The sequence below is a fragment of the Culex pipiens genome, chromosome 1, assembly GCF_016801865.2.
Source record: "Culex pipiens pallens isolate TS chromosome 1, TS_CPP_V2, whole genome shotgun sequence".
In the NCBI taxonomy this organism is placed as follows: domain Eukaryota; kingdom Metazoa; phylum Arthropoda; class Insecta; order Diptera; family Culicidae; genus Culex; species Culex pipiens.
In genome coordinates this window covers 104,529,840-104,555,850 of record NC_068937.1, presented here as the reverse complement: position 1 = coordinate 104,555,850, position 26,011 = coordinate 104,529,840, and the positions used below count along the sequence as shown (strand labels likewise).

Here is a 26,011-nt window from a genome sequence, read left to right as displayed (position 1 = left end):
TAAAGGTTAGGACCTCCTGAATAGGTGGTAATATAAAACCTCCAAGCGAGTCTAAAATTTTAAAGATCAGGCAACACTGAATTAAGTAAACTATGTCCGGATTCATCATCCAACGCATCGTTGGTAGGGTAATCAAAACACCTATCAAACGCGTTTAAGAGTTTGAAGATCTGGCAACCATGTTCCACGTTGTGCTTACTTGAGTGATATTTATGCTCTTTGAATAAGCCGGATCTCACTTATCTGTAAGAAAACTATGTCTGGATCCATCATCAAACCAATCGTTGATTTGGTAATCGGGAGACCAGCCCAACGAGTCTAAAAGTTTTAAGATCTGCCAACCCTGTCGTAAAATTTTGTCACGGGAGCACACTTTTTGAGACCGGACCTGAGCTTGACTTAGTTGGTCTCGTTCCATAAACAAAGTTTTCACGCACTTGGTTTTCAAAGAGTTTATAATGGTTATGATTTTTTTCCGGATCTTTTGTTTGTTTTTTATTGTAATTCCACAGTAAAAAAATGAGTAAATTTGAAAGCTGTAATTTTGGAAGGTTGAATATTACCTTTTTTGTGATGTAATTTTACCTCAATTTAGACTGAGAAAGTGATATTACACCAGAAAAGTGGTAAAATTACAAATTTCCAGATGTAAAATTACACCATTTTTCTGACATAAAAGATGTACCCCTTCCCAGATGTAATATTACCATGATTTTTTTACTGTGTAGTCAACCGCTACATAGGTCATCCATGTCGATGCCATCACATCACATCAAATCAAAATCTTTTTTTTTTTTTGTTTTTTTTTTGGTTTATTGTACTGCGTTCAATATAATTGTTCGGTTGAAAAATAAATTCAAGTTAAAAATGAAATAAGCAACAAAAAAATATGTTTAAATCAGTCATTCAATGAATACCTTAAACCTCCATATAGCTGAAAATATAAGTTCTATAAGTTCGAAACCCCCTTCCTTTGTCCACCTCGTTCACCTTAATGAGGCCCTAATGAATTACATACATTTACGAATGCTCACTGGAAGCCACTGAATCTGCGCGCTTCGCCGCAACAAAAATGCACAACTTTGCGCAGCGAAATCGTCACAGCTGAAACATAATATCTTGGCTCGTTTTAAGTATATGGCCCGGGACCTGCCAGTCTGCCAGATGTCGTCGTCGGATCGGTCTTCTTGCCCGGTTGAAGATGACAACGTCGTAGACTGGTGGGGGACTCGAGAAGCAAAAAAAAAACACTTGCAATTAAGTCGTAGGACGATCCGGGACTAAGAGGGACGGGAGGTTCCTAGGAATGTGGTGGCCACTTTGAGAAATTCCCGACGCAAAAAAAAACGAAGCGAAAAGCAAGCAGGCAAGCTTTAATAACTATTATACTTTCCGAGGGCCAGATTAACGATGCTGCTGCTCCGTCAAGGGGACAGAACCTGATGGGAAAAAGGGTTCAAGGGGTTCCCGGGAGGCTCTGCCGAGGTGGTTGCTGAAGAGTTTTATTTATTTTTGTAATTTACTCTGTCTCTGCGGTGGCAGAGGAGCCTTTTAGAGCTAGAAGAGAGACCCCGCTGCTGGTGGACACGGGGTGGCGTCAGTAGTCTAGGCTGCCGGACATTTGCGGAACGACCTGTGACGACTAATGGCCGCTGCTTGGATGGTGCGCTGGAGGAAAACCCGTTCCTGTAGGTGGATGCACGATGGATGGGATGAAATCCGAGCTGCAACTGCACTTGAAATGGTTGCAGACAGATCAGTGACTACCGGGGTTTATTGGTGCGCACTGGTCACATTCGTGGTGGTGATTTAGCCTTAAGTGTATGCTGACTGGAGATCTGATTCCTGCTGGAGATCAGGTTGGCAAGTAGTCCAAGAGTCTCTAGGTTTTGTGGATTTGAATCAGTGGACCTTTTTGAACAAGTCTTGAAAACATCTACACTCAAACCCCGATGGTTTGACACCAACTGTTGTCAAACGAACGGGGTCACTTTTTAGTTTGACACCCTTTTTACACGGAGTTCACACACACTACCAAACGTTTGTTTTGATAGTGTGCGTGAGCGCCGTGTAAAAAGTGACAGTTCGTCACTTTTTAGTTTGACTTTGACCAACCAACGGGGTACAAACTAAAAAAGTGTCAAACGAAAAAGTGACCAACCACCGGGGGTTGAGTGTATTGATTGATTGGTTGGCCTTAGGGAGCCCTCTAAAGTCGCCTATTTTCCAATAAAAAAAAATCAGGAGAAACAGTTTTGCCCCCACAACGAAACTTGCGCGGTCACAAAAAGTGGCTCCAGGAGCATAAAAGTAATTTACAGACAAAAAAAAAAGAACCATAAAATAATCGATAATGCGATACGGACCCCGATCGGGCTTGGCTTCTCCGGTGTCAACTCAACAGTCCATCAGTGTCGTCTTTTCGTGGACACTCTCGCGGGGCTTCTGCTGGGGCCTGCCCCTGATTCGGGCACGGGCGCGCGCGCTCCCCAATCGCTTTATTATCACTTCACTTTGGCAATTTTATAGCCTACCGTGTTTAATCTCATAGAGAGGCCATAAATTTTTAACAGCTCCGACGTCGTCGTCGTCATCGTCATCAAACTTCGTCAATGTTAGTCCCTCCGAGTTCGATATCTAGCGTTAATCAGTTTCAGGAATTGGGAGAATCGGAGTCCTCTTGGGGATCGTTAAAGGAAACGCACGCGCTTTGGACAGCGGCGACGACGACAGGGTGGAGGGACGTTGGACGGAGAAAGGTTCGAAATGACACCCTGTGTTGATTGTTGTTACCCAACAAATTGATTCGTAGAAAGTTCGCTAACGTCATTATAGCAGGGTGTCGCGTAATCTACCACTGTGTTGTTTTGCGGATCAGGGTTGGTAAAAACAGTTTAATGGTCAGATATAGTGTACAAAGCATAGTACGTATGCCCAAGTACTGTCATCCCTCATATTCAGAACAGTTTACAGATCGGCCAATGTTCAAAAAATCATAGCAAAACGGTTATTGAACTTTATGATTCGCTTTTACCTTCATTTGAAAGCTTTTCATGCGATTTTTCGAATGCTGTATCGAACAACTCCAAATTTTCACTTTTATATCAAGTTTTTGAAGAAAAACTCTGACCCTTGAAATCCACAAATTCGGAACACTTTTTTCTTACGGATGTAAACAAACTTTATATCTCCAGGAGTACATATTTGTAACAAAATAATGACTTCACACACTGCAACCAGTGAAACTCAAGCTTAGTGATGTTTTATCTATGGTCTGATAACTTTTTTTGTGAAAATATCAGTTAAATTCTGGTGTTCCACAATTGTGGGAGGCACAATAACATCCCACAATCATGGAACAGGCAATTTGGAGGCAGTGTTTTGCTGCTCTAGATAAAATAGTCTTGAAGTAAAGTTTTTTGTTCAAAAAGTACTACTTTTACTAGTGAAATAGCAAGAAATTGTCCAAATAAAGGTCCTAAAAATAGTAGGGTCGAGAGAACAGCTGCATTTGGCATGCTAATGACAAATTATCACAAAAGTGTTCCGAATTTGTGGGTGTTCCGAATATGTGGGATGACTGTAGTAGCAATTAAAAGCTCTTGTAGAACTCCTGAAAACTATTGCTACAGCATAGCAAGTTTGGACCACGGCAGGATATGAATTAAAGATTTGAAGAGAAGTGCAAACTGCTAACTTAGTGTTCTTGTAGACCTCTGTGTAGTGTTTTTGTAGAACTCCTGAAATTGTGTGTGCTTGGTGGTCTATACTTGCAAAACAATTGAAAATTTTATGGAAAAAAAATCAATTTCAATTCAATAATAACACTCAGACGATGACACTAAAACATACCAGTATGAAGATACGTTGAGGTAAAACGAGAAGGCAGGTTTTGGTTTGATTTCATGATATTTAACCATCTAACCCAGGCAACCAAGGGCACATTTTGGTCGCTGCTAGTTGCCCAAGTAAGGCTTCATCCATAAAGTACGTCACGCTAAAATCAGCCAAAATTTACCCCCCCTCCCCCCCTTTGTCACGCTTTTCCTATACTTATAACATGCAATGTCACACTTGCTCAGACCCCCCCTCCCCCCCTAGAGCGTGACATACTTTATGGATGACGCCTAATACCAAAAATGAGTATTCCCGTTTTATTTTCCACTGCTCAGGTATTACTAAATTTTTGAAGGGTCTTCCCATTATAAGTCACTAAACATAACAAATGCGATTGATTAGTAGGCAGTTATTTCTAAATCTAAAGCCGTTCCGTTTCTTCCACAAATCGATCAAAAGTGAGCAATTTGAATAATATCCAAAAGGGTTTGAGCACCCATTAAATCAATGAACTTGATAGTCCAACAACAAAAACCAACGTTCCGATCTCGAAAAAACACCCCGCCTTCAGGTGGCCCCTCGATCGTAATTATGCTAAACCAGATTCCCACCTTGCTTCCACCTGGCAGCAGCACCGATCCTAAATCAATCGAAATCGAATCGATCACGATGGGCGTGTTCTGCAATAAAAATCAGCATCCCGAAATCGTTCCACTGGCCGGCGGAGACGCGGTGTGGCGTTTATCAGCGATTGATTGATTTTAATGCTCCAATAACAGTCCTGTTCGCGAGTTATCACCGGCGGTCCGATCGCTACGGGGCCGCCCAATCGGAGGGTTTGGTCCGAGGCACAACGGAAAGTTTGGAATTTTTTTGAAACGGTGAAAAATGAGAGATGAGAGATGAGAGATGAGAGATGAGAGATGAGAGATGAGAGATGAGAGATGAGAGATGAGAGATGAGAGATGAGAGATGAGAGATGAGAGATGAGAGATGAGAGATGAGAGATGAGAGATGAGAGATGAGAGATGAGAGATGAGAGATGAGAGATGAGAGATGAGAGATGAGAGATGAGAGATGAGAGATGAGAGATGAGAGATGAGAGATGAGAGATGAGAGATGAGAGATGAGAGATGAGAGATGAGAGATGAGAGATGAGAGATGAGAGATGAGAGATGAGAGATGAGAGATGAGAGATGAGAGATGAGAGATGAGAGATGAGAGATGAGAGATGAGAGATGAGAGATGAGAGATGAGAGATGAGAGATGAGAGATGAGAGATGAGAGATGAGAGATGAGAGATGAGAGATGAGAGATGAGAGATGAGAATTTTTCCTATTCAATTTGAATTTCCACCAATCAATACTTTCCGTGCTCGCTAAAAATTCAAATTTTTCACCGTTTTACAGCCATGAATATGGGCGGCCTCTTTTTCCGGATCTCTCTCAACGACACTGTTGCGCTCAAGCTTGAATTTGAATATTTGATTTATTCCCGCTGCTACCGCAGCAAATGGAGTGGCTTCGTCGCGAGTTGCGTCGTTTGAAGATCTTTCCCCGCGCCAGTAGGGTGCTCCTGGTCAGCCGATGATCGCTGATTGATTGGATCGGAGTAGCTAATAAATTTTAATTACTGTGTCTCTATCGAGAAGTATCGTGATTTTTATTTATGATTATTGATACGTTCCGAGCTGAGTGCGGATTGGTCGAGCGCGCGTTTGTTTATTATTTTTATGTCTTTGAGCACCAAACGAAGAGATGTGATTTTTGTTCGTAGAAATCGTTTACCAATAGGTTTGATTTTGTCTAAGTTTTATAGCTTCTGTTGGTTCACTATCAGCCTTGATTTTCGGAACCATGAAAAACGTAATAAAACTTTAAAACAAGCAGTTATAAAAAGATATTTGGAGGTTTCGAAGTGATCGTGAGAGTTGCTAAAAATTTTCATGACAAAAAACTTTGCAATAACTTTTTCTGTAAGCTCTGAAAAGAATTATATTCAGGTTATTTATATTCAAACACAAACCGTTAGAGTCACCTAACTGAGTTCAACTCAACCTCAGCTAATTATTCCTTCAAGGTTCACCCCCTCGCCACCTACCCTCTCCAACCACCAACAACCCATCCAAACAAATGGGTATTATTTTACGCCGATCTAATCTCCTCGCAAAGCCCAAAGGCGTGGAAAATTCGGGAAAATCAACACTTCCCTCGCGGTGGCTATACACGTGCATCATTGCATCGCCATCAGGTACCTGAGGTTCTATCACCGACCCTGGATCGCGCGCGATGGGCGGGAAGTAATTTACTCTTTTTTTTTTTTTCGCGCTCGCCCGTCCCCTCCCAGAATCAGATAATTTGCATGCGCAGCGCCATCGTCACTTTAAATGCTGTGCGAATGAAAATTGCATTTTCGCAGCAACTAACACACGGTGTGTTCTATGAAGATCCACCGGGTGGGAGTTGGAAGAGATAGCTGCTGCTGTTGGGTGCCATCAACCAGCCATTCAATTATACTTTGATGATGTGCTGTTTGGTACACGCCAAACACGGCAGCAGTCAGTGACCAGCGTTTGTTTTCATGGTGTGGAAGTTGGGAAAACTCTTGAAAGTGGAAGGCAGAGGTTCTTATTGTGCTTAGTTTTGGGTCATGTTTCAAACTATTGGTTTATATTTTTTTGAAGAACGAATCATTAATTTGGCTTGGATTCTGGTGGCACATCGTCGAAGAGAAAGAATAGTTTATGATTTCGATGTTTTGAGAGCAAGACCTTGGTTTCATAGTTTCTTTTGGGCATTTTCGTACAATGTTAAAATGTTACATCTGGATTAGAATCACAATACCATCTCCATGTTCATTGTCAACCATCCGGTATAAAATTGTATGAGAAATTAATTTAAATTTCTTTGCAATTGAGTAAACAAGGTCGTTAGAACTTTTTTTATTTGATATTACGTCAGCGTTCCCTCCAGGATGGGGGCGATCGTTTGCCAGTGTGGTCGCCGGTAGCGACAATACGGCCTAGTAAGAAGTCACCGGGGAAGATCTCTTCACCCTGCCGGAGTTCTTTGCTCTCGCGGGGGAGATGATGACGCGGTTTCGAAGCTGCCGTAACAAGGCGGAGCAATTTCTGGCCCTTGGGGAGCTGATGATCAAGCACATCTACAAAGGATAAAATACTGTGATTTAGTTCTAAGCTTTTTCTCTTTCTTTCCCCTTTCCTTTGCAATTTTAGCAAGTTTTTTTTTAATTTTTCTTGCTCATGTTAGTGCCTTAGTTATAGAAATAATTGTTCCAAAATGGATTATGATGCAACACACAGCTGAAAGGAACTCCAAAACTCTGTTATGAATTGCAAAAGAACTGATTGTATCTTGATTATTCACCAATAAAACCGAATTGAAAATTGATATTATGTCTATGAAATGTTGTATAGTTATTTCTTTGGGATCTGCTTCCGATAATCTCAAAAGATGAATCGCAGTTTTTTCGCTGTAAAAAACATAATGTTTTTTTAATGCGAGTTGTTTGTGACTTCCTCAGTAAATAAAACAGAACAAAAAATTGTGTTGTTTAATAAAAAAACACAATGAATATTTGTTTTCTCATATGAAATCGAAGCAAATCAAACAAAATATTATCACAGCAATTCATTACAAAATTTTTAAAATGTGCTGCTATCCAGATAAGAGTTGTAAAAATTAAAATATCAACGAATTGAAAAAAAAATCAAGAAATGATGTTCGAAAATGGAACTTTATGTAATAAGATGCAAGTACCGCATGCAGTAATTTTCATAAAATTTTGAATAGTTTTTAAAGTTATGAATCATTCTACAAAATTAGATTAAGTGACAACAAAAATTGATATTTGTATAAAAAAAAATTAACTCTCATGAATTTAAAACAATTTCGAAACATTCCATGACCTTAACCTCAGATTTATTAACATTTTCGTAAAAGTTAATAAACTAAGTTGAACAAATTCTATTTTTTTTTCCAATTTTAACATTAAAAGTATCCTACTTATCTAAACACCAAACTGATCCGAAAATAACTTCAAAAGATACGGATCGTAATTATTTATGTACCTTTTTTGAAAAGGCATCTGTCAAAATTGTACGGGACCTTGTATGGTTAAACTAACGACACAAAATTGCTTCTTTGGTCATAGGGGAGACCCTTAAAAAGTATTAGCTAATTCGAAAAATATAGGTAAAATCAAATTCCGTTTTTTTTGTGGAAAACTGCTCTATTCATAACAAACTTGTTTGCTCAAAACGTACCATATAACAGGGTGACATTGATAGGATTTCATTAAATTTTTGGAATATACAAACAAACAACGGGTACACAGCAAAAAATTCTATGGTAAAATCGCATGCAAAAGCATGCACATCGCCTTCGTCAAAAAAGACACTTAATATTACACACTGCATGTACAATTTTTGTAAACACAAAAAAAGTTGCAACCGACGGGATTCAAACCCAGCACCAACAGTAAGGACTGGCGCCTTAGCCCGCTCGGCCATCAGACCGATGAAGATTGGAAAGGATAAACGCATATATGAGCTTGACATTTCAGTCAAGTAGGTTTCCCATACTGATGGGCTACATATTTCAGGGTGTAAAATTACATAGAATTTCATAAAATAATGCAAAATTTATTTTACACCCAGTCCTTTTACACGCAGCTGGATAACTTCTTTTTTTGCTGCAGCAAAAAATCCGATGGTAAAATCGCATGCAAAAGCATGCACATCACCTTCGTCAAAATAAACACTTAATATTACACACTGCATGTAATTTTTTTGCAAACACAAAAAAAAAGTTGCAACCGACGGGATTCAAACCCAGCACCATCAGTAAGGACTGGCGCCTTAGCCCACTCGGCCATCAAACCGATGAAGAATGGAAAGGATAAATACTAGGGGGGGTACGGATTTTGAAAAGTTCTCAGATCAAGTTCTGGTGTGGTTCCCCTTGTAGGGCATACCCATAGGGACTCTCACGCCAAATTTCAGCTCATTTGGTTGAAAACTGGCTTGTCTCAAGCGAGTTCAAGTTTACATGGGATTTACTATGGGAAATTTTGAATTTTCGTTCATTCGCTCCTACAGGCTTAAGGAAAACATGTAGAAACTTCTAGGATGGCCAGAAATGAGCGGAATCGTCTGGAGAACAACTTTCCCTAAGAGACCAGGTCGATTCGGTCAACCCCCATCGAGCTCAACGGCAATACATCCGGGGTTTTCGGAACCAACGGTTTTCTCCAGAAAAGCATCAAACTTTCCTTAGCATGCTATGAATGTTTGATGAACACCGCGACGCCAAATGTCAAACAGCTACCACGTGATTTTAAAATTTGCACCATAACAGTTTTTTTTTCTTATTTGGAGGTTCAGAATACAGCTAAATAGTATCAGGATCACCATAAATGATAATTATATAGTTCAAAAAGTAATAAAAAGTTATTCTTTATAGGCGGTGCTAATCCACGTGGTAGCTGTTTGACATGTGGCGTCGCGGTGTTCATCAAACATTCATAGCATGCTAAGGAAAGTTTGATGCTTTTCTGGAGAAAACCGTTGGTTCCGAAAACCCCGGATGTATTGCCGTTGAGCTCGATGGGGGTTGACCGAATCGACCTGGTCTCTTAGGGAAAGTTGTTCTCCAGACGATTCCGCTCATTTCTGGCCATCCTAGAAGTTTCTACATGTTTTCCTTAAGCCTGTAGGAGCGAATGAACGAAAATTCAAAATTTCCCATAGTAAATCCCATGTAAACTTGAACTCGCTTGAGACAAGCCAGTTTTCAACCAAATAAGCTGAAATTTGGCGTGAGAGTCCCTATAGGTATGCCCTACAAGGGGAACCACACCAGAACTTGATCTGAGAACTTTTCAAAATCCGTACCCACCCTAATAAATACATATATGCGCTTGATATTTCGGTCAAGTAGGTTTCCCATAGGGGGATGGCGTCGCTATTTTTAGACCACGTTTTCCACTTTTTCTCATCGAAACCGACTACTTTATCGACTTCATTTTGCTGGGCGAGATAGGACGCCGTCTATTTTTAGACGATGACTCAGCACTTTTACACTCTTGCGCTTAAAAAAACCAGGTGGCAGCACGATGTAACGCCACGTCCCTATACTGATGGGCTACATATTTCAGAGTGTAAAATCACATAAAATTGCATAAAATGATGCAATATTTATTTTACACTCAGGCCTTTTACACGCAGCTGGATTACTACTTTTTTAGCTGTGTGTGTAAGGTTTGTCTCAAGTTTATTATTTAAAAAACATGCACTGGGGTGGGTTCACAAGGTCCACTAACTATTTTTGGATTAAAGTTTTTCAATAGTGTATAAAAAAAAGTTGCGTTGAAAATTCTTATTTTGGATTCCGGGGTGACTTTGAAAGTCGTAATTTTTATTGTTAAAATCATATTTAAGGTGTCCAAATTTTATTTTTACGTCAAGTGTACCATCACTAAAGTTGCTGATAAATCTTTGAAGAAAAAGAAATCAATGTTTATATTTAGTTAACTTAGTTCATTTGCTTGTCAATAAAATACATATATTTTTTTTGTAAAATTGTTAAAAATTCAGAATTTTGCCTGACATTCGACATAACTAGTTTTGTTTAGGAACTTATCGATTGATATTGCATTTTAAACCCAATTCGCAGCACGAATCAAAAGTTTTCACATTTTATGTTACACTTGTTCTACTGAAAATACGCATAAATTTGTTTTATTTTATTATGTTTCTAAAACACATAATATTTATTATTTAGAAAATAATTTTACCTTCTCTTACTGAACAATTGTTCAAAGAATCCGAAAATGCATTCCGTTTTCCGATTCAAAATCATGTTCATTGAGAAAATCATGACACTCTGAAAATATCAAAATAATGCGATTCATGAACATTTTCAAATATTAAGTTAACTAACTTTTTAAACTTTTCAAAATTTTATAAAAATTTATCTAACTTTTTAAACTTTTCAAAATTTTATAAAAATTTCTTCATGAAGTATTTTGAATAATTATCTAACACGATCAGTATGATTCCAATAGGCAATGCGGAAATATCTCAAACCTATCAAAGTCACCCCATTTTACGGTTCATGGACATTTTGTGACTTGCCCCAGTACATTTAAAACATATATAAAACCTGAGACAAGTCTTACCATTTGAATTATATTTGAGAAATAAATGATCAATGACACCCCGAGTTACGATATTTGACAGGACTATTTTGCACCGAGTTGCAAAAAACTTTTTTTTTTAATTCCGAATGGATTTCAAGTCAAATGATGGATGGAAAAATGGAATTTTAAGTCAAATATTGACTTGTTTAATTGTCACATTAAACCAGTAACGAAAATTATTGCTTTTAGATACTTTTAGCACTTGGTGCTGATAAGTACATCTATTCAGCACCCAATTCAGTGCATTAAATGTATTCCTGCACCAAAATATCAGAGAGTACGTCCCTTTAAACTGCGCTTGCGAAATTGGTTTTGTGGCGGCTTTTGTGGTTACACACTGCACAGTGGGATAAAATCGGGAAAAAATACGATGACGCCCACATCTCGGAACGCTGCTTGTTGCTCAAGTCCATCCAGAACTTTTCTTATGTAAAAAAGTGCTGGGAATCGATTGGAAGGGTTTTCATCCTGGGTGGACCTCGGGACACCGAGATATGGCCGGATTTTCACCGGAACTTTTATTCCGACGATTTTATAAAATTCCCCTAAGGTCAAATATCGACAAAAAATGTCAGTCTTGACAAATTGTGACGCATAAAGATCCCCCAAGACAAGACAGTGCAGAATAGAACACAAGAACCATGCTTCGAAACTCCGGTGGAAGATTGACCAGTCCAGTAATTTTGGCATGTTGCATCTCAAACGTCATGATTTCAACAGAGAATGCTACTACTAGTGTCCAATTAGTAAAACACTAAATTTTTACTTTCTGTGACCGGTTCTAGGGGCCCGAGGAAAGAATTGGCCTCTTTGGTCCAGTAAAAAGGGCAAGATGCATGTCAAACTTCATGATTTTTCTAAACCGTTGTATAAAAAGCGTTTTCAAGACCAAATGATGAATTTGACAACTTTATTTTAAATAATAATAGAACAAAACATTTTTTGAACCTTGAAAACATGCATGATAATTGAGTAGCTGAGAATTGAAAGTATCATATTTTCCCCTGTTCAACTACTATTAAACTCTTGTAAAATTTTCTGAAGACTTCGTATACCAAAATTGCGATCAAAAATACCGTCAAGTATGCCAACACGGCAAAAGTTAACGGTGTTAAATGTTTTTTTAAACAAAAATAGAAATATTATGAGAAAAACTACGATTGCTTATAATCCATCAAATTCCCTTACTTTTGATCTGAGGGAGGCTAGGTTTTAAAAAAATCATTTTTTAACAGTAATTTTCTCAAACTCTGACAAAAAGTAATCAAATTCAGGATCATTCTCGCATATTTTAATGTGTTTTTATAGACTATTCGAATGTTAAGAAAAGAATTGGATTTCATAAAGCTTTACGATACTGTGAGAAAATTTTCAGATTTTTGATGTTTTTCATTCCTTAAATTTAGATGGTCGTTTTAACACTTTGTTGTTGAGGGATTACATTTGGCATGAGTTCATCTCATAGACATGACAAAAAAAATCGTTCAAATCTGATCATCTCGAAACGACCTCTGAAACAATGTAGAAAAACACGCTCTTAATTTAAACATTGTTTTACACCAAATGCATTGGCACCCCTGGTCATCAGAGCTCGTGGTACAGGGGGTAGCTGTGGGGTTTCGCGATTCTTATAATTACAAGCTTTTCCAAGCTTCCAAGGGGCGGAGATCGTAACTTCCGTCCGTTCGAGCCATCCAACCACGTCCAACCGGTGACGACGAGAACCAACTACTAGGTGGTTGTCTAGTGAATGGTGGCCGTCGTCGCCGGTGTTTGTCATTAAATTGTGTCCCCGAGGCCAGCACTGGGGGGAGGAGGTCGGGAAAACAACGGCAGAATGCACAGGTCTATTGTCTGTGGTTGTTTGCAAGAATTTCCCAGCGCGCGTGAAAATTGCATCCAATCACGGCAGCACAAGTGTTGCCGGTGATGATGGGTGGGTGGTGAGTTTGCTGACCGAGGAGAAATGCAGGGGGTGTTACGGAAGAAGACAGCTTAGGTCTATTGTTTTGCGCGAAAATTGAAGAATCGTGAAGTTTGACGATGCAAAATGGTGGTCGTTTACGTTGAATCTTTGGAATTATTTGATATTCTGAAACCAACTATTTAGCATTATTCAAATAACAATATCAATGGCAGAGTAGTCAGATATTCAATACTCTGTCTTAATTTAAAAGTTCTTTATTAAAATGCAAAAATTTTCAAAATACAAAAAAAAATTCATAAAAAAATCCAAACCTCAGGCAACTTGACTAGAAGGTCAAGGTCAACATTTCCTGTGACTACTTTAACATGTTTAAAAAACAAACACACGACCAATTTGCCAGCCCATACCTCCCCCAAAGTACTTGTTTTCCTGCAGCGTCTTTTTTTCACTCTCTCAATTACATAAAATTATAATTATCAATAATTGCTAAGCAGCAGCCCCCCCTCAAGAACACGCGTGTGTGGCGTTGATGATGACGAGGGGGGCACATCCGTACAGTACAACCACATCAGTCACCACCTGCCAGACTTCTAGGACTCAGAGGGTTGGAAGGGGCTGATGGAAGTGAAACAAGTTTTCCCATCGTTCTGCCAATAACCCTCTCAGCTGTGCTGACCGGTCCCGCATGCTAGCCCGGGAAGAAAAACGGCGGAAAACAATTGAGATTTCCATCAAGAACGCGCAAAATAGCAATTAGCATAGGCAACGCGCGCGAGCCCACCCCTCAAGCTGCCGGTGAATACTAGCCCTTAGGTTAACGCTAAGTCTCTACACAACAGCAGTGTCTTCTTCGATCACTGCGAGGGAGATGATTGCATCACCCACCCTGAAGTTACTACACGGGTCTTCAAACCTCTTTTTTTTGTGCTGCCTTCTCTGTCGTTGATGTTGTTTGCAATTCTTGGCTCATTGTTCTCGAGTTGAGTCCCTTAACACTTGGATTACCAAGCTGAATCTTGACTTCTGAAATGCAACAATTGTCCTAATCAGCTGTTATCTCTTTGGTTTGGTATTCCGAGTGTTAAAGCTTCACCCTAGAGAAGTTTGGGGGGGGGGGGGGGGTTGAGAAAATCTCGTTGGAAACTGTTCATAAAGTCAAAGAGGGAGAGAAGATGCCCCAGCTAATTACTTTATCAAAGGAAGCGTTTTCAGCCGTCGAAACGGTCGGAAAGTGAAGCTCTGGTGCGAAACAATTCGGCCATAAATCATCTCTTTGCGCGCTAGGTTTGGCACCTGATGAGGAGAGGGTAGAAGAATGGAATGGAATTCATTTGATAAAGTGTGGGGGCGGATAGCAATGAGCGATGCAAGCAACGTTTGGGGCAGTTGCAATTGCACTAAAGAGCACTTGCTTGCAGCTATTTTATGAATTATTTGAAATGAGGTGATTGCAACAGGGTAGAGTGAAACACTTCCGAGGCAGATTTAAGAATATAAAGCAGACCTGCCCAACGTCCGGCCCGCGACGGCTTGTCAAAATATTTCTATGATCAGCCCTTAAGACTGTTCATGAAACATTCATTAAATAAATTGAACAACTAAATTTAAATAAAAATATATGATTTATATATGGTATGATTTTTTTACCTGGGTAATTCTCTACCAACTCACACAGCAGTTGCTCCGATCCCTCTTCGATTTGCATGAAACTTTGTCCTAAGGGGTAACTTTTGTCCCTGATCCCGAATCCGAGGTCCGTTTTTTTTATATCTCGTGACGGAGGGGCGGTACGACCCCTCCCATTTTTGAACATTCGAAAAAAGAGGTGCTTTTCAATCATTTACAGCCTGAAACGATGATGAGATAGAAATTTGGTGTTAAAGTGTACGCCCAATTTGATGGCGTACTCAGAATTCCGAAAAACGGATTTTTCATCGAAAAAAATACTAAAAAAGTTTTAAAAATTCTGTCATTTTCCGTTACTTAACTGTAAAAAAAATGGAAAATGTCATTTTAAGGGAAATTTAATGTACTTTTCAAATCTACATTAACCCAGAAGAGTATTTTTTCATTTAGAACATTTTCATTTCAAAATTTCGTGTTTTTTTCTAACTTTCCAGGGTTATTTTAAAGAGTGTAACAATGTTCTACAAAGTTGAAGAGCAGACAATTACAAAAAAAATGATATATAAACTTAAGAGGTTTTTGTGTGGTTTTTTTTTCGATGAAAAATACGTTATTTCGGAATTTTGAGTACACCATCAAATCGCGTCCAATTTTACATAAAAGTCCCTTTGACACCAAATTTCTATCTTATCACCGTTTCAGGCTGCAAATTATTGAAAAAAAAACAGATTTATTGACAAAATACATGAAAATTTGACATAAAATTTCACTCAATCCTTGTTTTTCGGAATTGCAAAAAAAAGTTGTATGGAACTCGGTGCAAAACTTGATTTTTTCAGCACTCTTCGTATTTATCCAACTCGGTGAACCTCGTTGGATAAATGTACGACTCGTGCTGAAAAAATCCTCTTTTTGCAACTTGTTGCATAAACTACTATTTTGTCATCCAGATGTTTTTTAAATTTTTTTCAATAATATTTTTCGGAAGCATTATTGTTTTCGTATTATGTAAATTTTTGCTGTGATTTGAATTTGAATTTAAAAATCCAAAAAAATAAACTGAACTTTGTGTTGTGTTTTGCAGTAAAATTCTATGCATACTTTTCTTTGAAGTCATCGATTTTTGTTTTGTTTCGACATATTTTTGGATGACATAAAATCATTTTGCAAAAAAAAGACAATTTGAAAAGAACGAATTTCTCTTCTCTCTCAATTAAGGTGAAAAGAAATATCAATGAATATTGTTCAAGACTTTCAAATAAAAAATATCATTTCGAAGTGAAACATAAGATGTTCCAATGTGGGAGACTTTATCCCCTTTTTTACCCTTAAAATTTTTCTCAATTTTCCAGAAAACATGGAACTCATACTTGATTTAAATGCACAATGTTTAATTAAAATAGCTTTAAACAAAACAGATTAAATAGTTTAGTCTAAAATAAAGCTTAAAAAATAAAATCAATATAATTTAAATTTATATGTTCAATTTCAAACCAACATTTAGCATATTTACAGAAGCAAAAAAAAAATCTTTCAACATAAAACATACAAAATAATAACGAAAAAAACTGGCTTAAAACTAATCTGAGCTTGGTAGACAAGTGACAATGCATTGAGAAAAGGGTTTCCCAAATTAAAAAAAAATGTAGTTACGAAACCGCATTTAAATATGATTATTTCATCTTTTTCAAAAAGTCATGAGTTCTCTTTGTAAGCTGGTTCAAATCAGAAATTAATTTTCAAGGTTTTCGGAAATTCTTTAACTTAAATTAGTTTGATCTTGTTTCTAAATGATAAGTTTAACAGTTTTTGAAACAGAATCAAAAAAAATATCAGATTTATAGGCGATTTCAGCAGTACAAACTGAAAAGTCGGTTTAGATACTTTTGAGTTATATTTCAGACTAAATTACAATGAAAATCGATCTATTTTGTGAAAAACTTGACCTATATGAAATGTGATATTGTGGCTTTTTATCAATTTTACATATTTTTTATGTTTTCAAAGCCAAATAAAAAAGCGAAAATATATATTGCCAGCAAGGGTCCTGATTGCTTTAAAAACACTTATTCACTCGCGATCACAAATCGAACGCGACGAAAAACTGCTCTGACCGTTTCCTACCGTTTGTCACTTCCACACCGATCGCTACTGAATACTCTCTTTTTACTCTCGCTCTCACTCCATTCGGGTAGTACAGCGAATGGTTCAGAGAGACCGAATGCGTTATGTCGCTCAAAGCTGAGTCGAAAAAGTTTGCGATCGGCTTTGTTTTGATCATTTATTAAACTGCTTAAAATCAATGTTATCTAAAATGTTTTGCAATTTTGTTGATAAAACAACATCGGAAACACATTTGACAGCAATTTCCAACTTGCCAATTACAAATTTACGGCTAACTGTGGCAGTGCAGGCCAAAAGAGCGCCGAGCTGGTATTTTGTTAGCTTCTCTCCTTGCTGTACATATTCGCTTGCGAAGGCAAAGAAATTCACAAAGTATTTGTTGCGCTTGGTGAAGCGCTTGACCAAGAGGCTGTCAGCTAGAGAGTAGTGTTTGTTCGCGAATGGTTGCGCGCTCTAGTCGGCAAAGATCCGCTCGGCGATTTCTGATCTTTGAACCGAGAATCAGGACCCTTGATTGCCAGCAATCCTTTAAAAATATTTTTTTGTCGATTACTGTTTCCATTTAAATATTGATATTTCAAAAAATGTTGTGCCTCAAGTTTCAGTCCAATTGTGATAAATTTGGATAAGGTTTTAATCAAATAATTACTTTTGATTCACTTTTAGAATTGTACATATCACAGAAATAATATTCTTCAATTACTTACCGTGCGGTGCATAACTGGTGGGGTAATACCTCCGGTGGGAACCATTTTCGAGCGGGTAAAACGGATTCATTTCAGTCGGGTCCATCCCGGCTCCAACCGACTGGTGTCCACCCAAGCCGGCCGTAGTGCCAGGCGATGCCGCAAGTCGCTGATTATCATACCAGCTTCGAGCCTCCGCCGCCGATGTCATATCCATTGTAAAGTTGGTTTTGGTATCCTTTCGCAAGTTCACTTTAAAAGTATTTCACTACACAAAAATCAATTATCTTTTTTTCAATTCACTTGTTCACTGTTTGGTATGGCACGGTGGTCACAATGTTTTAGGAAGTTTTGTTAGCTGCTTCCTCTGAAGTCACTGGTTTGTTTCCCATCAGTTTGCAGTCTCACTGACCCAATTCTTCATAGCGTTTCGTCAACTCCCTTCAACTTTTGAAAACGGTCGGAGCCGTTCAGCGTAGTCTCGTTTGCAGATGAAAGTTTTCCTCAATTTCCTTAATCACCCAAAAGAAACTGGCCCCCAAAAAAATCGACCCAGGTGCCAACAAATTGGCCCACGATTTCTCTCTATTTTTTCGGAAGTCCAACATCCAATTCAGCTCAGGAAATTTGGCGAGGGGTGCCTAATTAGACGTCATCGCGAAAATTTCGCAAACAATCGGCCCGGCCAGGGGACCAGTTGGCACGCTTCGGTAGACCACTGACGGACAGGTTGCTTAAGACATGTTGACAGAATCGGACCGGCAAAATCTGTGGAGGGGAAAAGTGGGCAGAACACGAAAGTTTAAGATTAGTCGATTGAATTCACGGTTGGATATTCAAATTTAACGCACTAATTGAACAATATGAAGTCTAAGGTAAACTGGGTGCAAAAAAAGACTGCTAATAGTTCCCCAAAACTTAGGTTCAAATATGATATACCCTGGTTGACCTTACACTCATAACTAACAATTGCCAAAAGACCCTCTAAACAGCCATTTCCCGTTACTCACGCACGTAGTTCACACCTTTCTCACCTCATTACTGCCAGCACGAGGCACCCCGGCTGTGAATTCAATTTTTCAAATCGATAATTTCAATTTAAAATTTAACGCTCAACTAGCACCTCCACCGGGCCGATCCGTTCATTTCAGCATCCCAGAGGATGCTGGGCACTTGTTTCTTCCTGGATCTCTCGCTCTGCTGGCAGTTGGCGAGAAACCATTTATCTTAGTCTAATCAACGCGAACGTGAAGCTCTTTCTCCATTTGAGGAAGAAGTGTGGCAAGATTAACGAGCCCTCCGGGATGGGTTATTAATTAATTGCTCAAATATACGAATTTTCTATTATTTCGGGAAGAAGCGATAATGCTGAAGTGTTTGTGTAGAAAACCAATGTTATTGATTAGATTTTTCGAGGTGGCTCGTCTGTCTTTTTTAGTTTGGAGTTCTCGCTGGGTTATACGGGATTTGAAGAAATTGATTGATTTGCTTCTGGAACCCCAGGTTTGACTTTGGATTCTGAAAACAGTTTTCAATTAGGCACCTGCTTTTAAGGCTTGGACCTAGCAGGTCAACTCTCATTGAGGATGGACCCCAGCGACGAAAAACGGTAACAATTTATCAAAATAAATTGGTTGTAACATTGGTAATTACGCTGGCGAGGAACCCCTTTTTCCGGACTGGGGAGCGACCCAGCCAGCGTGGTCCCACCAGTGGACACCCGCCGCGTGGCTGGCCCTCGCCGGAGATGGTGTGAAAGATAGATGCTTCCCCATAGGTTCGCGTTCGCGTCTATGAACCAGCCTATGACCTCGCGGAGGTTCTCGATGATAAGTGATTGAGATTTATTGAAATTCTTGGCCACCCCCGGCGGCACAACTCGCGCGCTGACATCATCGCGAACTGGCCACCGCGTCCAGGTGTTTCAACGGAACATTTGTTTAGCCGGGAACCGGGAGGAACCGTAGCCGTAGCCGTTACGGGCTGAGACCAGGTTGACCGCTTTTCAAACGGTTGCAAATAAATCACTTTCTTCACGTTGGTGGAGTCGTCTTCGTCGTTGTTGTGGTTGTCTTCGCCGTCGTCACGCATGGCTTGGGAACTTTTAAAGTCTGTGGGATCTCTCCCCCAGCTCCACGCGAACTTGAACCGAAAAAGTTTGATTGATACACCTGAAGGGAGTTGTGACCTTTCTTACAGTTTTTACATGATTTTACATGCAGGGCTTGTGAAATTTCGACTTTGTTTGTGATAGCTGACAGAACACTCCAATCGTCTTCACCACGACAACCTGATTTTTACATTCTACTTTCGTTCGTTTCACACACAAAGGAATGAGTTCTACGCAAAGTCACTCACACAATCATTGACTTCCCTCCAGGAGATAAATCGCATAGAGAGCGGTCGTTTGACATTCTACCGAGATTCCGATCATCTCTCCAATGATAGCAATCATATGATTTCTGTCAACACGCAGCATACACTAGGAAGAGAGAGACAAAAACGAGAGAAAGAGCACGTTGTCTCGTTCAGGCGGCTGCTTGAGTGGTGCTCATTTTTCGTTCGTTTCGTCTTCGTGTTTCATCGACCGTCGCCAAGCAACGACGATCATGATAGGCGCTGTGTGTCAGCGCTCAAATATCGTTTTGGGAAATGATCGCTGACAGAAAGTTCTATCGAATATCGAGCAGTCCCGTTCAGTGATAGATCCCTTTTCAAGCATTGATCTTTAATCTTAAAAACACACACAATTCTACAATCAAGTCCTGGAGACATTTATTTTGCCATAAATCCAGTTTCAAACAAAACGCAAACCTTTCTTCGATTAGAAAGCACAACAGTTAATCGGGGAGGAAGCTCAGGCTGAGCCCTCAGCCCCAAGCTTGGTCGCGCCAGATATTTTGAATATTGTGAGTAATTATTCAAATTAATTTAGCGTTGAGGAAGTAACGCTGCAGCAGCGAACCGCTATCGTTTGCAGCTCCGAAGAAAGAAATTTAATTTATGCTCCACTTTTCAGCACTCGGTTTCGGTGAGGTTGTTTGGTTTGGTTTTCTCAACGGTCAGCCGTGTAATTCCGGAGCATAACTTTTAAGGCGGAGGTGAGCTCATTGAAATGTCAGACCCGGGGTAGTATTCGTAAATACACATAAATCTACCTTGGACTCTGACAGTTTTTTTTTTTCGTTGTAGTTCAACTGTTTCAAAAGTGCGCGCTCGCGCTCAAAGGCGATTAAGATAGGGTTGGTATTTTATAGACCCCCTCCGAAAAAAAAATTAAGACTGACCACAGACAAACGGAGTCCCGGCAGCCTAGACACGCCAAGGCTTGGCGAGTAAGATGTCTGACCATTCCCATTTAAAGAGCCCGTAGGCAAAGCTTTAACCAAACTACGACGGGTCCTTTTTTTGTTCGAGGTTAGGTTCTTCAACGGCGGGGAGGGGTTAAAACTTACGGCATATCCAGCGGTTTTATGGGTTTTCGGTTGTCTCTGCGACGACGTCGTCGCTGGATGGATTTCGCGGTAAAAATATGATTTGAATACGAAATATCATTTTTGTTTGTGAGGCATTACGATTGTAAGGTCGACAGAAGGTTGTGTCTTTATTTGGCAACATTTTGAGCAAGCTGTGGTCTACGAATTAAGCTATCTATGCAAATAATGGTGCAATAAATTGTCAATGCTGTTGAATTTTGGTTTGAAATAAAAAAGAGGTCTTTATTAGTTGAAAAAAAAACAACCTATTAGAAGAAAGTGCCCTACTTCAGTGGCTCAGAAGGTCAGCAGTTGGTATCTGAATGTAGTCAGTTTGAATCCCGGTTTTGTTTAACGATCCGATTTTTTGCTTGCTGTATACACACAGAAAAAAAATGATGGTATTATTCATCAGGAAATGGTGACAGATTTTGTGTTTAAAAAAAAATGATTAATTTTACCTCAGAAAATGATGAATTTTCATCAGTTTTTGATGAATATTCATCAGGTTCACATTTTTACCCATTTTGTATGTAATATTACTCGAAAAAGAGGGAATATTCAACCCACCAAATTTTCAACATTCCAAAATTCAACTTTTTTTCTGTGCATGTTTAGAAGTTTTTGCTAAAAGTTTAAAACAATGTTGATGGTGATTCTAAAATTGTGTTATCCACAAACCAAAAAAAAAATGTATAATGCTACTATAAAGCAACTTTTTCGCTAAAATCATTTTTATATGGGTATTAAAATTATATTATATTAAAGGCACCAACACAAAATCAGTCTTTTAGAATTCATTTGTATACAGAAAAAAATGATGGTAATATTCATCAGGAAATGGTGACAAATCTTGTGTCGAAAAAAATGTTTAATATAACATCAGGAATTGATAAATATTTATCTTTTTTTGATGAATTTTCAGTAGGTTTACATTTTTACACATTTTGTATGTGATATTACTCAAAAAAGAGGTGTAAAATATAGTGTTTTGGAATCGAGATGATGTCAACTATCCATTGCAAGTATAATAAAATGATTTTTTTTACAAAAATACGTATTATTCCTGTATTTTAAAAATGCAATGTTTCTCGAAAAAAAAATAAAAATTATTGTTTCTGCTAAACAAATATCAAATGATAAGGATTTTTTTCAAACATTTCGAAAGTTATAACACACATTTTTGAAAATTTTCTCAAAACTACGTATTTTCTGGAAAATACAAAAAAATACAGTTTTTTATAATATTGAGATTTTTATATACAATTCGAAAGTTATTATATTTTTTGAGAAGTACTAAAAAATTTCACAAAACTATGTTTTTTTCTGAAAAATACTCAATTTTTTTTTTAGCATTGGGTATCAAATGGTTGGGTTTTTTTTTCATAATTTCGAATATAATAACACGTTATGTAAAATACTCAAAATTTGAACAAAACTACGTATTTTTGAAAAAAAAATAGGTTTTTTACAATATGGGTATCAAATGACCGCGATTTTTCATTAATTTCGAAAGTCACATAATTACGTATTTTCGAAAATTTACTGAAAAATTTAATTTGCTAGACAATTGGTATCAAATAATCTGAATTTATTCATACATTTCAAAAGTTATAACACAAATTTTTGAAAACATTCAAAGTTTACATAAAAATACGTTTAAAAAAAACAAAACTTTCATTTTTTTATAAAAAAAAATCCGGTTATGCGATACCCATATAATAAAAATTGAAATTTTGACTATTTTTTCAGAAGTATGTTGTTCTATGAAAATTTTGAATATTTAAAAAAAATCTTTCGAAGTGCATGAAAAATTTCCGATCACTTTAAACTAATTTTGAAAAAAATACAAAATTTTAGTATTATTTTTAGAAAATACGTAGTTTTGTGAATTTTTTTAGTATTTTCAAAAATTTGTTTTATAATCTTAGAACGTACCGTAAACTGGGGTCAATCGGGACACATGGGGTGAATTGGGACAGCAGTTTTAACCATGTTGGAGCACAATATTTTGATTTTTCTGGTTGGTTTCGGTTAGAACAGACTCAGACCAACAAAATGTGTACATCTATTTCCAAATTTAAAAGCTTTTAGTGCTCTAAAAACTGCTGTCCCTATTCAGACTGTAGTCCCGATTCGCCCCAGATTACGGTATTAAAAAAAAAATCCCGATCATTTGGTACCCATATTGTGGAAAACTGATATTTTCAGTAGTTTTGGAAATTTCGTAGTTTTGTGAAAATTTTGAGTATTTAAAAAAAATGTGTGTTATAACCTTGGAAATGTATGAACAAATCCCGATCATTTGATACCCATATACTGCCCCTGATCGCATAAATTTCCCATATGCATTTTCATCGCTTTTAAGTTATTGATGCAGTTTGTGCAGTTTGGTTCAAAACTGTTTTTCGCAGCTTGCTGTTTTTGCATATGGAACATTTATGCGAACATGGGCAGTATAGCAAAATCAATAATTTTGAGGATTTTTTCGAAAAAAAAATTATTTCAAATTCTGCGACATAGAATTACCGGATTAGCTTACAGAATTTCTTTCTGTGTGGAATCTGGTCAACTACGCAGTTATTCGAGAAATACTTTTGTTCACACAAAATAAATGCCCAAATTAACCATTTTATAATTGAAGCACTCTAATGCCCACTAAACGTCACTGAATATGAATCATACCCGATTTTTTTTTAATTGTGTTGTTATCAGGCTTGCCACATGTACAGATATTTTTGGCACAGACCAAACACTCAATCAAATATAACTTTAAAAAAAACATTTTTATCAAAAACTAAACAAGCAAAAAGATGCATTTTTTTATCTTTTTAGTGCAGTTTACAAAAACTACTCAAATGAATTTTAACTGTTAAAAATAATTAGTTTGAGTGTTTGGTCTGTGCCAAAAATATCTGTACATGTGGCAATCCTGGTTGTTATGGCGATAGTCTCCAAGATCTGCACAACATCCCAAAAGTGCTCCACAAAGTTTAAAGTGATGCCAAGCGGTCCCGAGGACATCACTAAATATGAACCATGATCCAGATCTTGGTAGGATCGTGTTGTTACGGCGGTAGACTTCAATATCTTTTTTCCGGGAAACTTTGGAGGACCAAGAACCTCTAATAATAAAATGTAAGTTTTTTAAAAAATTGTTGAGGCATCACTAAAATTTAGATCTGTGTGAAATTTGATCAATGAAAACTTAAACGATCAAATATTTTCCCACATGTCACTCAACTCCGGAAGTCCCACAATGTGCCACACGTAATTACCACCTTACTTTCACAGTCATTTCTCGATTGCGCGGTCCACTTTCGCACCACATAAAACGCTCCCGTACCAAACAGAGTGACGACATTACTGCTCTAATATTTCCAAGCGGCGCTTGATTTTCTCCACGCTGCCTGGAGGGGATTATTCCCAGATATCAATCGCCGTGGCCGTTAGATCGCACGTGTCGTTAAGCATATTTTAATTAGCCCGTCAACAAAAAAAAAACGCTGCCTCCACCACAGCAACAAGAAAGAGTTTGGCGAAACCGTGAAAAAAATTAAACCAGTGAGAAAAAACTGCCCCCCAAAGCAGAAAGTGACGTGTCTGTCACCAATATTCCCACCCAAGCCACGATAAATTACCATCAAATCGTGGACCCAAACCAGCTTCGGCGAGCGCCAAGCGACCTAACCTCAAACCTGGTCACCTGGTGGCGACTGGGGGCGACCGATCGCGCGCGCCAGAGTGGCAATAAAATTAAATTCAATTGAATTGAATTCGATTACCATTTTCATCGATTAGGTGTCGATAAATGCCCCTCTAATAAACTTAACGGGCCCTGGTTCGAGAGTTGGAGGGAGGTGTGTGTGTGTTTTTTTTACGCCAAGTGGCGGGACGACAGTTTTCCGAACAGAAATCGAAAGTGACGGGTTCCCCGCGAAGGACGGCGAGGGTGAGGGGTCCACCGATGCCGGGGATAGGTGCTGCCTTTGCGTGTGTAGAAGCTGTCTCTCTTATCGAGTCTCCGGGCGCTAACTATTTTTGCTGTGAAATGTGTCAAAAGGTTGCCCATTTCTGTGCCGGGAGACGACGGAGGCGTGAAGTGCTTCCTAAATGGGGCAGTTATTTAATGCTATTTTACTTGTTTATAAAAAGTTCATCAAAAATTATAACTTATTATAGATTTTTCATTTGAAACTTTATTGTATAAAAAACGAAAATCATACACTACTCCCGATATGGTGGAAAAGGGGTAAGAGATGCACACAGCTAAAAAAAGTAGTAATCCAGCTGGGTGTAAAATAAATATTGCATTATTTTATGCAATTTTATGTGATTTTACACCCTGAAATATGTAGCCCATCAGTACGGGAAACCTACTAGACCGAAATGTCAAGCTCATATCTAGAGTTTTTTTTTTTTTTTTGAAAAGGACCTATAAGCTATTGTCTCTCATATGTTTATAGGACCTTATCACAAAAACTCTGGATATATGCGTTTATCCTTACAGCTTTTGATCGGTCTTATGTAGAGCGTCCAATTTCCCGGGTTTACAAATTTCCCGGGAATTCCCGGGAAATTTAAAATTTATTGAAAATTGTTATGATCTTAATTTTAATTAATATTATGCAACAAAATTGTACAGGAATTCAACATTAATGGTTTAAATAAGTGTGAAGATTAACTGCTTGACTGCATGTAAAAAAATATTCAACTACAAGAAAATGTATTTTGGTAGTTTTTGATGAGAAATTTTAATCTTGCCTCTGTGACCAGTTTATTGAAATGAGAAAAAAACATGCAGAAATTATGTTTTTCATGACAAATAATGGTTTCAGCTCTTGAACAAATGGTAAAGCTTTTTAGTGTTGGTTTTACTCCTAACAACCCAATGTATGTTAAAATATTTGAAGCAAGCTTTGAATATATTTTTGCATTTTTTTTTAACAAACAATAGAAAGTAATTTTTCAATGATTTTTTTTTTGTATTATTATGCAACATGATTTAAATTATCCGATAAATTAACATCATTCCACAAAAAGTCTTCTATTTATTCACAATTAACCCTCTAACACCTGTAGTTGCACCAGTGCTCCATAATTCTTTAACTTCA

General features: G+C 38.0%; 1 protein-coding gene across 3 annotated transcripts in view; it reads right to left on the bottom strand.

Annotated features, from left to right (window-relative positions):
* Positions 1 to 26,011, bottom strand: part of LOC120426396 (GATA-binding factor C-like) — a 227,657-nt gene that overhangs the window by 173,924 nt on the left and 27,722 nt on the right. For all 3 annotated transcript variants that reach the window (XM_039591152.2, XM_039591151.2, XM_039591150.2), the window contains exon 2: positions 17,443 to 18,189. In XM_039591152.2, the coding sequence (XP_039447086.1) occupies positions 17,443 to 17,638 (196 nt within the window). In that variant the 5' untranslated portion in view covers positions 17,639 to 18,189. The remainder of the gene's footprint in view (positions 1 to 17,442; positions 18,190 to 26,011) is intronic.